Source organism: Babylonia areolata, chromosome 15 (genome assembly GCF_041734735.1).
Source record: "Babylonia areolata isolate BAREFJ2019XMU chromosome 15, ASM4173473v1, whole genome shotgun sequence".
NCBI classification, from domain to species: domain Eukaryota; kingdom Metazoa; phylum Mollusca; class Gastropoda; order Neogastropoda; family Buccinidae; genus Babylonia; species Babylonia areolata.
The window spans coordinates 16,520,568-16,533,475 of record NC_134890.1 but is presented as its reverse complement, the minus strand read 5'-3'; the positions used below and the strand labels follow the sequence as shown (position 1 = coordinate 16,533,475).

General features: G+C 42.0%; 1 protein-coding gene across 1 annotated transcript in view; it reads right to left on the bottom strand.

Annotated features, from left to right (window-relative positions):
• Nucleotides 1-12,908, bottom strand: part of LOC143290451 (uncharacterized) — a 97,442-nt gene that overhangs the window by 58,565 nt on the left and 25,969 nt on the right. The window contains exons 2-5 of the mRNA XM_076599892.1: nucleotides 7,027-7,140; nucleotides 5,577-5,687; nucleotides 2,679-2,807; nucleotides 1,211-1,345 (exon numbers count right to left, since the gene is read on the bottom strand). Of these exons, the coding sequence (XP_076456007.1) occupies nucleotides 1,211-1,345; nucleotides 2,679-2,807; nucleotides 5,577-5,687; nucleotides 7,027-7,140 (489 nt within the window). The remainder of the gene's footprint in view (nucleotides 1-1,210; nucleotides 1,346-2,678; nucleotides 2,808-5,576; nucleotides 5,688-7,026; nucleotides 7,141-12,908) is intronic.

Genomic DNA, 12,908 nt, shown 5'->3' with positions numbered 1-12,908 from the left:
ATCGTATCGTAGTAGTGTTTTCTGTATAAGAATTATGATAAACCTGTCTTGCTATAATCATAGTAGTGCCTGTTGTTCAAGAAACATCACTTATATTGGCGAGAATTATAAACTTGGCCTGCCACTGATAACCATAGTAGTGCCTGTTTTTTTCAGGAATCCTCACTTTATCTTGGCGAGAATTATAAACCAGTCTTGCCATAATCACAGCACTGCCTGTTGGTCAAGAGTCATCACTTATCACCTTGGTAACGGCGGTGACCAGTTGTTTTCCCCACTCCTCCTCCTCTCCTTCCACCCCCCACCCCCTTCTCTGTCTGCAGAACTGACCGACACACATCTCTTCCAGCTTAGTGTTCTTCCAAACCTCCACCACAGTGTTAACCCCCCAAAAAATTCCTATCCAATGACATGAGCGAGTGTGTGTGTGTGTGTGTGTGTGTGTTTGTGTGTGTGTGTGTGTGTGTGTGTGTGTGTGTGTGTGCGCGCGCGCGCGCGCGCGCGTGTGTGTGAGTGCGTCTGAGAGAGATATATATATATTGATATTGATATTGATATTGATACTTATATAGCGCCTATCCTCGGTCAGAGACCAAACTCTAAGCGCTTTACAAACACGGGGTCATTTACATAACAGGCTGCCTACCTGGGTAGAGCCGACTGACGGCTGCTATTGGGCGCTCATCATTCGTTTCCTGTTTCATTCAATCAGAGTTCAGGCACGTACACATACACATTCAGACAAACATGTAACTTTTTTTTTTTATAATTTATTTACCCTCTCATGTAGGCAGGGGTGTGCATGCTGGGTATATTCTTGTTTCCATAACCAAACCGAACGCTGACATGGATTGAAGGATCTTTAACGTGCGTATCTGATCTTCTGCGTGCGTATACACGCGAAGGGGGTTCAGACACTGGCAGTTCTGCACATATGTTGACCTGGGAGATCGGAAAAATCTCCACCATTTACCCACCAGGCGCCACCGAGATTCGAACCCGGGACCCTCGCAGAGAGAGAGAGAGAGAGAGAATGAATGAATGAATCTTTATTTTCCAACGGTGAAGATATTAGCACTTTGGCCGATTTACACATCTGCCGTTGTTCTAAGAGACACACAAACATGTACGCATATAAATGTAGTTATCCTGAATACTTAGAGAGAGAGAGAGAGAGAGAGAGAGAGAGAGAGAGAGAGAGAGCACTCACTTGTGACACACTGACCAACGCCCACGGGAGTGAAGCCCGGCTGACAGCGACACTGACCCTGCCGACAGTGGGAGTGGCCCACGTACATGTGACAGCTGTCAGTCATCTCGTCACACTGCGCCCCCAACACCAGGTCTGTCCACACCGCCACGCCCACCAGTGTCAGGGATTGTCTGTGTCACCATGGTGATGAGGGTGGTGGTGGTGATGAGGATGGTGGCGGTGACTGATGGTGGTGATGTTGATGATGGTGACGGTGGCTATAATGGTGGTGACAATGGTGAAGATGATGATGATGATGGTGTTGGTGGTGGTGGTGATGTAACGATGATGATGATGATGATGGTGATGATGATGATAATGTAACTGATAACAATGTAGATGCTGATATTGACCTTCATTTCTTAATGTGATCATCACTTACGTATTATCATTACAATGCAACGAAGTGCAAAAAAGAGCAGTAACAATAACAACAAAGATGATTCCAGTAGTTAGTTGGAATCGATATATCACAAGTCAACTGAAGACGTGAAGGCAGCTTCTGTTCTTGACAGTCAATCATTTAGCTTTTCATCAGTCATCAAAGCAGATACTACATCGAGTGTCTTGCTGTTTTCCACGAACATCTGAGCTGGCCTACTCACCCCCCTTTAAACCCTCATTTCCCAAAATATAAAAGCCAATGTGTGGTCAGACATTTTGTTTTTGCCAATATTTTATCCCCCTCCGCTAGACCTTGAGTGGTGGTCTGGACGCTAGTCATTCGGATGAGACGATAAACCGAGGTCCCGTGTGCAGCATGCACTTAGTGCAGGTAAAAGAATTCACGGCAACAAAAGGGTTGTTCCTGGCAAAATTATGTAGAAATATCTACTTCGATAGGGGAAAAAAAGGGGGGGTGGCGCTCTCAGTGTAGCAACGCGCTCTCCCTGGGGAGAGCAGTCCGAATTTCACACAGAGAAATCTGTTGTGATCAAAAGAAATACAAAATACTGGCAGCGTAGTACGGAAGCAGACAGCACTAAAACTTCCTTGAAAAAGAATGTGTTTTGGTTGTGGACGGTATCTACCCGCGACGAAATATCAGAGACTGGCATAAGCAACATCAAAGTGAAAGTTATATGATCAAACAATATTTCCATTGCAATGAGAAGTCATTTACAACTTAGCCTTTTGTGAAGGACTATGACTTTCAAACTAGAAGACAGCACTGGCTATTAGTGCTGCAGCCTTGGGGGCTAGTTGGCCTTTGGGAACCATCCCAACGCCGACTGTCCTAAAATCCTCTTGGCCGAGAAGGGTGGGGATGTAACTTGGGCAAGACACTCCCCACCGTCATAAATTCAAGCCCAGATAGTCACGACAGCAGCTGCCTCCTCCTGTGGTCATAGTCGGACACGACTGACTAACACACACACACACACACACACACACATATATATATATATATATATATTATACCTACCCTCGTCACTGCCGTCGGCACAGTCCGGCACACCATCCCTGACAGAGGCCATGGGTACACAGGGTTCGTCAGCCCCCTCCTTCAGGCTGTCCGTGCACGTGAACTCCCCGCGGGTACATGGGTACTTGACTGACCACACAGTCACAACAAGTTACTTTGTTTTTTTTCTTCTTAAATCAGTTTGATACATCTATACACTACAGAGAATCAATCTGATATATAATACACGAAAGACAGACATAGAAAAAGAAAAGAAAGACAAAAAGAAAGCAACAATAAATCTGGATTTTATTTTCAATCAGTATTCAAACGAAAATTTAAAAAAAAAAGAAATTAGATGGATGTCACTGTAATGCTATTATTATTATTATCATCATCATCATCATCATCATCATCATCATCATCATCATTATTATTATCATCATCTTCAGTAGTGGTAGTAGTAGTGAACGGTCTTTGCACTTTAGTTTTTTGTTTTCAATTTCTTGTATTTTCTCTATAGAATTTAATTTCTGTTAATTCTTGATGTTGTATTTTCTTTGAGTCTTGGCTAACATTCGATGTGTAGGATTGAGACTTTTATTTTTTGTGTCTGTGTGTAATTGAGAGAGAGGGGGAGAGAGGGAGGGGGGCAGGGAGAGAGAGAGAGAGAGAGAGAGAGAGAGAGAGAGAGAGAGAGAGAGAGAGAGAGAGAGAGAGAGAGAGGTTTTTTGTTTTGTTTTGTTTTGTTTTTTCAAAGAGAGATGGATGACAATTTTAACGTCCATTTTTTTTTCTTTCCAGTAACGTGACTCAACATCAGTTAAGCAAGTGCAAAATTTGGATGCGGCTGTCAGTTTTTCCTGACATCAGTCTCCAACAATGAAGCTCAATAACAAATGATAAAATGATGTTAACTTATGTTTTCCACATGCCTTGATTCAGTAAATGAAAAGTTGTATGCTTTTTCTTGTATGGGTGATTCATTCCATAATTGCTATTGATTACAATGATATAGTTATGGAATGCTGGGTATTGGTCTTGGTTATGACTTCCATATGTCATTGTTAATGTTGACTGTATTCAGATTTTAAAAAATCTTTTTATGTTTTGTTTTTTTGTTGTTGTTTTTTCTTTTCCATCTATTCTGAATTGTCATATTAAATTTATGTACAAAATAAAACGGTGGTCGACCCAAGAAAGTCCGGGAAAACACAGAAAAAAAAAAGAAATTAGCTTAAGTACATTGATGCTCCCATCTGTACATGCATAGACATGCGTTAAAAGACATACAATACATATACATCTTCAGATACACATACATTAACATTTTACAGGTTCAGTGATACTCAAGCTCGAAACTAATTTAGTTTCTTTTTTTTTTTTCAGCTTAAGATAAATAAGGAAGCCGTTTTGCTCTCAAGCTACCCACAACCCGCTTTTACTTTGCATTGTGTTTTTCAGTTGTATGTTGATTTTTTTAAAACCCGTTCTAAACTGAATGGGATGTGCTTTGGGGCATGACTGTCTCTCAGATCTCCTTACAAAATCAGTATTCAAGAAAGCCTGAATATTTTTGCTTGTGTGTTTACTTGCTTGTTTGTTTAGTAATAAATATAAGTTTCCTATATCATGGAACTGCTAGGAATGGACAGGTACTTTCCGAATTTTTTTATTTTTTTTTATTGTTGGTTCACACACAAATGATTTGAAGGAATATGTGAACGAACATACATGATCTTCTAAGAAAATTGACACATGTCACAATACAGAGTGAGTGAGTGACACCTGACAAATAGGGCATGGTAAGCCATCAGCGACAAACATGCACACTCCTCTTCCCTCTCCTCCTCTGGTGAAAACAAAAAAAAAAAGCTATTTTCTTTCTCTGTCTCTGGACCTCGCGATTGGAATGAATTTCCTCTTTCCCTTCGTCAAGTCTCCACTCTCAGCTCTTTCAAGTCTGGCCTTAAAACCTGCCTCTTCCCAAAATAGCCTCCCTTGCCTGCCTCTTCCTTGTCTTTAGTTTCTACAGTTTTAGAATTATGCATACGTGTGAATGACTGGTGCGAAAGCGCTTTGATTTGTCTCTGCACAAGATTCAGCGCTATATAAATACCATTATTATTATCATTATCATATGAATTAAGTAATGCCATGTGATGATACTGTTCTCAAAGACATCTCTCTCCCTCCCTCCCTTTGTGTCTCTGTTTGCCAGTCTGTCTGTCTGTCTGTCTGCCTGCATGTCTGTCTGTCTATCTGTCTGTTTTGTCTTTTCTCTACATTTTCTCCACGTGTATACGTTATTCTAAAGAGTATGTTTGCGTTTGTGTGCACAATTTTCATGTAGTCCTTTCCATGATTTGTTATGAATGTGATGCTACGATTTTGTTTTTCCTTTCTCGTGAGATTTTGTGTGATGTTATTTTCAATTTTAATTGTTTACATTTCCCCCAAATATTCCACTTTTTGGACGGCTGGATGAAAACAAAAGCATTGTTGCTCATTCTATTAACCTCAGAAATAAAATTCATTCATCCATCCATCCATTCATCCATCCATTCATTCATCCATCCATCCATCCATTCATCCATCCATCCATCCATCCATTCATTCATCCATCCATCCATCCATCCATCCATCCATCCATCCATTCATTCATCCATCCATCCACCCACCCACCCATCCATCCATCCATCCATTCATCCATCCATCCATTCATTCATCCATCCATCCATCCATCCATCCATCCATCCATCCATCCATCCATCCATCCACCCACCCACCCACCCATCCATCCATTCATTCATCCATCCACCCATCCATCCATCCGTGCATCCATTCATCCATCCATTCATCTATCCATTCATTCATTCATCCATCCATCCATCCATCCATTCATTCATTCCTCCTCACACTCATCGGAGTTGTCCCCGCAGTGGTTGATGCCGTCTTCCAGCCTGTCACGTGGTATGCACGTGCCATCCAGTGCACACGGCACTTCATCGTCCTCACAGATGGGCCCACCTGCACCACATCATTAGCATACAGCGCGTCACGTGGGTTGCCCCGTGTCTTACCGAAACTGGCAGACACATACAGATGTATGTATATATATATATATATATATATATATAGAGAGAGAGAGAGAGAGAGACAGACAGACAGACAGACAGAACGACAGGCAGAGAGGCAAAGACAGACATACAAACAGACGGAGAGAGAGATAGAGAAACAGATTTTGATAGACTGGGAAATATGGAGAAAGACACACACACACACACACACACACACACACACACACACACACACACACACAGAGGGAGAGAGAGAGAGATAGAGGGATTCAGAGAGAAAGAGAGACACAGTGAGACACATAGAGAGGCACAGTGAAAGAGACAGAGAGAGAAAAGTTTACAAAAGAAAGAGAGAGAGAGAGAGAGATACAGAGAAACAGAGAGCGACAGACAGAGACAGATCAAAATCAATCAATCAGCCAATTAATCAATCAGTTAGACACCGTTGAAAGAGTGAATAGATCTGTATGTATATATTCAAATTCAAGGAAACATTTGCTCTCAGTTTCAAATATGGCAAATGTCTGTCAGACAGAGTATAAATTTGCAATATACTTGGGTTTTTTTTTATCTAAGTACGGAAAATTCCGTATAGTAGTAAGAAGAGGAGGAGGAATTTAGTTTAATCAATGTCCCGTCACACATAGGTACTGGTGGAGACAATAGTAGAAAAAGCTCATATGCGAACATAAAATATGCGAATACAAGAGGGTTTTGATGAATAATAATAATAATGATAATAATGAAGTGCTGTTCCACAGCGCTGTTCCCTCACAGAGAGGCTCACAGCGATTCACAAATCAAATATAACAATAAAGAAACAACAATTCTCAAGAAAATTCAAATAACAAACATTCACTGATGCCACTCCACAAATTACACGTTACAAAAGAGAAGCAACAAACACACATACACACACACAAAAAAAGAATCAACCACGAATAAACAGTCACTATTTTCGCATCATAAACAGCACACACACACACACACACACACACACACACACAGCACATCCACAGCACCTCCACTCTGGAAAAAAAAAAAAGTGGTACATCCACTCACGTTGCCGTAAAAAATTCGACCCAAATTAGAAACAAAGAAACAACACCAAAAAAAAAAAAAGAAAATAAATAAAAAAGAAAAACAAAGAGCTTATTAACATATGCGAATGCAAGAGGATTTTAAAACAAAGATGTGGGAGGGTGGGGGCGGTGGTCGGTGAGGGGGGTGGTGGGGGGGGGGGGGGCTAGGGGGAAGGGGGGAGGGGAGGAAGGGAAAGGGTGACTCACTCTCGTCATACAGCCCGCCCTCACAGTCTGGCACTCCGTCCCTGACAGCAGTCTTCGGGATGCACGTGCCGTTGGGACAGCGGTACTGGTCCTCTTCACAGAACCTGCCCCCGCCTGCAAACACGTTTCAGTTTTCAGTTTTCAGTTCCAGATAGAGATCCAACCCCCTTCACGCACCATCACTCTGTACACGTCAGTGTCCGACACCTTTACGTACCATCACTGTGTAAACGTCAGTGTCCGACCCCTTACGTACCATCACTCTGTAAACTTCAGTGTCCGACCCTTTCACGTACCATCACTATGTAAACGTCAGTGTCCGACCCTTTTACGTACCATCACTCTGTAAACGTCAGTGTCCGACCCCTTTACGTACCATCACTCTGTAAACGTCAGTGTCCGACCCTTTTACGTACCACCACACTGTAAAAGTTAGTAAATCTTTGAGATGACAGGTCCATCTTGATTTCAGCCTCAGATACCCCCACCCCCTCCTCCTCCTTCTTCTTCTTCGTTCGTAGGCTGCAACTCCCACGTTCACTCGTATGTACACGAGTGGACTTTTACGTGTATGACCGTTTTCACCGCGCCATGTAGGCAGCCATACTCCGTTTTCGAGGGTGTGTATGCAGGATATGTTCTTATTTCCATAACCCACCGAACGCTGACATGGATTACAGGATCTTTGACTTGCGTATTTGAACTTCTGCGAGCGTATACACGCGAAAGGGGGTTCAGGCACTAGCAGGTCTGCACGTATATTAACCCTTTTACTGCCAAGCTCGCATATATGCAGCAGCTAGGTAGAGGACCCATATAACTGAAGGGTGATCAGATCATGGGTCTTTTATCTATGAACCTACTGCTCTTAATGTTCGGTGGTAGGACAGGCCATATTTTCCACACATCGAAGGGGGAATCCCCAGCTATTACCAGACACGGTATTTTCTGTGTTTGTAGCACAAGGGAATTTTGCACTCTAAACTGACTGGCGGTGAAAGGATTAACCTGGGAGATCGGAAAAAATCTCCACCCTTTACCCACCAGCCACCGTTACCAAATATTCTTCTTCTTTCTTCTTCTTCTGCGTTCGTGGGCTGCAACTCACACGTTCACTCGTATGTACACGAGTGGGCTTTTACGTGTATGACCGTTTTTACCCCGCCATGTAGGCAGCCATACTCCGTTTTCGGGGGTGTGCATGCTGGGTATGTTCTTGTTTCCATAACCCACCGAACGCTGACATGGATTACAGGATCTTTAACGTGCGTATTTGGTCTTCTGCTTGCATATACACACGAAGGGGGTTGAGGCACTAGCAGGTCTGCACATATGTTGACCTGGGAGATCATAAAAATCTCCACCCTTCACCCACCAGGCGCCGTCACCGTGATTCGAACCCGGGACCCTCAGATTGACAGTCCAATGCTTTAACCACTCGACTATTGCGCCCGTCACCAAATATTCAAACCCCGTGAATCTCAGATTAAAAGTCAAACGTTTTAACTAATTACTCGGCTTTTGCGCCCTTCGGTAACCAGGTGGAGTGAGAACAATCGGAATAAATCGCCTTTACCTGATGATTTGTGAACACCTGATCGGACGTGCAACGCCGTACCAACTTCTCCATCCTCACAGGTGTGTAAAACATGTCTATACCCCCCAAAACGTAGTATGGCTGCCCACATGGTGGGAGTGAAAAACGGTCATACCCATAAAAGCCCACTCGTGTACATATGAGTTGCAACCTACGAACGAAGAACAAGAAAATGCATATCTATGATCAGTTGCAAAATACAACATAGATATCCGTAATAACCCACCATTCTTGTTTGATTTGTCGCCCTCCTGGGAAAAAAGGCTTTACAACACTTGACAGAGAAATAAAGAAAAACTACATCAAGTAAAACCATCACATGAAAGACGAAACAAATTATCAGGAGGTAAGCGAACTCACCAACAAACTGCTTACAACCATCAGCAGAGACAAGGGATGGTTTGTGGAAATGGCTGCATGCAGACAGTTGAAAATAATCATTAGCGACGAATGCTTTTGAGAAACCACTCTCATAAACGAACACTAGTGCAAAGAATGTAAGCATAATGGCTTCCTTCCGGACCAGCTGCAAAGCTTTCCGTGTGCACATAACACAACGACGGCTGCAACAGATATGAAGAAAGAAAGAGATAGACTTTGGTTAAGAAATTGTTTTTAAAGTGTTTCGCAATTCTTTCTTATTATTTATTCATTTTTTGAATAATTCATTACTTAATATTTTGTTATATCTTATTTATTATTTATTTATTTATTAATAGGACATTGCTAAACTTCTTCTACTTTTATGATACAATAAATTAATTAAAATAAAAAGAAAGAAAGAACAGTAACTGCCGCTCCTCAAAGGCAGACAACGTCAAGTGAGTACAGACATGACCGACATCCTTTTTGTTGATCATTAATTACTGCTGAACTCCCATTACCTCGCTAACATTTTGTTTGTTTCTACACTAATATCTCCTGCAGCTGCAGCTGCTTAGGAATCTGTTAAATTGTCTTGATCGTACTTAAAGTAGTCTGAAACCTGCTGCACCCAGTTCTGAAGCGTACTTTGCATGCTGCACATTATTTCAGTGTTAGCGCCGCTTGGTCATTGGCGTGTAGGTGAAGGAAGGAAACAGCATTGGGGAGGGAGAGGATGGGGAGTGTGAGGGGGGAGGGGGAGAGGGTGTGTTGTGTGTGCGTGGGGGATGCAGTCTGGCGGGCAGCCAGTGATTCTGGTGGTTCAGCAGTCAGCTACGCCTCATTGACGCGGAACTGGGGAAGGTCGTTCGGCGAACGTCTCACTTGGTGGAAGAAAGTCGTCAGGTGAACATCTCACCTGGTCCGTGAAGCAAAGTGAACGCTGTATTTTAGTCTGCTACAGGTTGCACACACACACACACACACACACACACACACACACACACACACATATATATATATATATATATATATATATATGCACTCACACACACACACATATATATGCACACACACACACACACACACACACACACACATACATACATACATACATACCCACGCGCGCACACACATACACACACACTCTCACCCCTCCACCCCCCTCCAACCCCCCTGTCCATACACACACCTTTCCTTGTGCCTCATCACCTTCTGCTTCTTTACTTAGTGCCTGCATCTACTGTTTCTCTGTTTTGTCTTCCAGATTGCGCGGTAATCAAACTGAAGTGTTTTCATACACCTGCGCCAGTTCACGAGCATCTACACACGCATAAACACACACACACACACACACACAAACACTTACACACGCGCGCGTGTATCAGTGTACACGCACACACTGATATTCTGATAAAAACACACCTTCCCTGTTGGGTGTGGTCCAGATGCAAAGACAAATGTTCTTGTAACGCAATCTGTTTGTCAGTAAAGCAATCTACAATTGATATATGCCGATGTTCCTAGACGCTTGGTTTTGGCTCACTCGTCTGTTTACACACAGCTTGCGTCTGTGTGATAACACGGTTGTCTGTGTGTCGGTATACACTATATATGTATGTATGTATGTATGCATGTGTGTGTGTGTGTGTGTGTGTGTGTGTGTGTGTGTGACGTCTCTTTCTCTCTCTCTCTTTCTCTCTCGCTATATATATATATATATATATATATATATATATATATATATGTGTGTGTGTGTGTGTGTGTGTGTGTGTGTGTGTAAATCAATATATTGTCCAAGTGTTACTAATATCAAAGAACGTTTCGTTTAAAGTATTAACATTGTAACTTTGGAAAGAAACCAAACAGTTGGTTTCTGATTGCTTTAATCTAAACTGAAAGACTTGTGCATGAAAGGACAAAATGATATAAGATATATATTTGGACGACTGGGTAAACAAGTCAAAATCAAAACAAAAGAGGATGAATTAATCACACGCATACATTAAATGCAAAAACAAAAAGTACATTCATGAATCCAAGAAAACAGTTGTTGTTGTTTTTTTCCCAAGCGCCACTCCTTCGATACGACATGTTGTGGGATAGTCGTGTTCAACTATGACCATCAGAACAGCAGAGGAAGCAACTGCTGTCCCGACCACATGGGCGAGAATTTGATTACAGTGGAGAGTGTCTTGCCCAAGTTACATCCCCACTCTCTCGGCCAAGAGGGTTTTTGGACAGTTGGTGTTAGGATGGTTCACAAAGGCAAACTAGCCCCCCAAAGCCGCAGCACTAAGAGCCAGTGCAGTTTTGCTTCCTAGTTTGTCATAGTCCTTCACAAAAGGGTAAGCTGTAAATGACTTCCCATTGCAGTGGAGAAACCACTGATGACACAGCTCTCTGCTGCTGTAAAGTAAGGAACAAAACAAGAGAGGCAAGGCCTTCAAGACTCACTTGTGATAAATTAAGTCCCCTAGCATTAATTACAGAGTAATTTCCCTTTTTTTACTATCTGCACCAAAACGTTTGCAAAATAAATAAAACTTCCATGCTTAGCAAAAGAAGTTCCTGTTTGAACAAAAAATGATAATAATGACTGCTCTTGTTGTTGTGTCAGAATAAGAGGTCAAAGTGCCAAGTTTAGAGAATACAAAAAAATATAAATATAACAGTAAATGCAGTTTGCATATAATTAGGCTTTTTTTTCTTTTTTTTTTGTGCCCATCCCAGAGGCGCAATATTGTTTTAAACAAGATGACTGGAAAGAACTGAATTTTTCCTATTTTTACGCCAAATTTGGTGTCAACTGACAAAGTATTTGCAGAGAAAACGTCAATGTTAAAGTTTACCACACACACACACATACACACACACACACACACACACAGACAACCGAACCCCGGGTTAAAACATAGACTCACTTTGTTTACACAAGTGAGTCAACAAGAGGGCAGAGAAGGAGGGAGAGAGAGGGGAAGGAACACATGGTAAATGTCGGACATCATATCAGTCACGCGAAAAGGGGAAAGCTATCAACTGTTACTCAAGCAAGCGGGCTGTCAACTGTCAGACAAGGAATTTGATTGTTATGATTATGGTCATGTGATTAGTCATGCACGTGAACACTGGATTGCAAGTTGGTTTTTCTAAGCGGGCTGTCAACTGTCAGACCAGGAATTTGATTGTTATGATTATGGTCATGTGATTAGTCATGCACGTGAACACTGGATTGCAAATTGTTTTTTCTAAAAAAATTTTTTATTTACAATAGTTATAAGAAAAAGAGTTAAGAGAAAAGGAGAAGAGATAAAACAGTGCCTGACGAGAAACAAGTAAACAAAATGTCATTACGCACGTGTCGGCACAAGTGAATAGTAAAGCACATGTGTACATATTACATGGAAAGACTACCACTCAGTTTGGGATAAGCAACAGCATAATGCATATGTGTGAAGACCAAACGCTGACATCAAATGACATTTCTAAAAGGTGAATGTTAAATGCTACACGTTTGTCTCAGTGTGTAGGTGTGCGTGCCTGAAATCTGATTGAAAAAACACAGGAAACGAATGATGAGCGCCCAGTGACAGCCGTCAGTCGGCTCTACCCAGGTAGGCAACCTATTGTGTAAATGACTCCATGTGTGTAAAGCGCTTAGAGCTTGGTCTCCGACCAAGGATAGGCGCTATATAAATATCCATATCAATCAATTGCATCAGAGAATGCCATAGTTGGGCCAACTGCAAAAAAAAAAAAAAAAAGGGGGGAGCTTATGATCAATGGTTTCTCTGCTGCAGATAGAATTCATTCACAGCTGCTTAGCCTTTCGTGAACTGAAGTCTATGACTCTCAAACTAGTACACAGGATCGGACTGACTTTTTATTGCAGCAGTTTTGGGGGTTACTTGGCCTTTGGGAT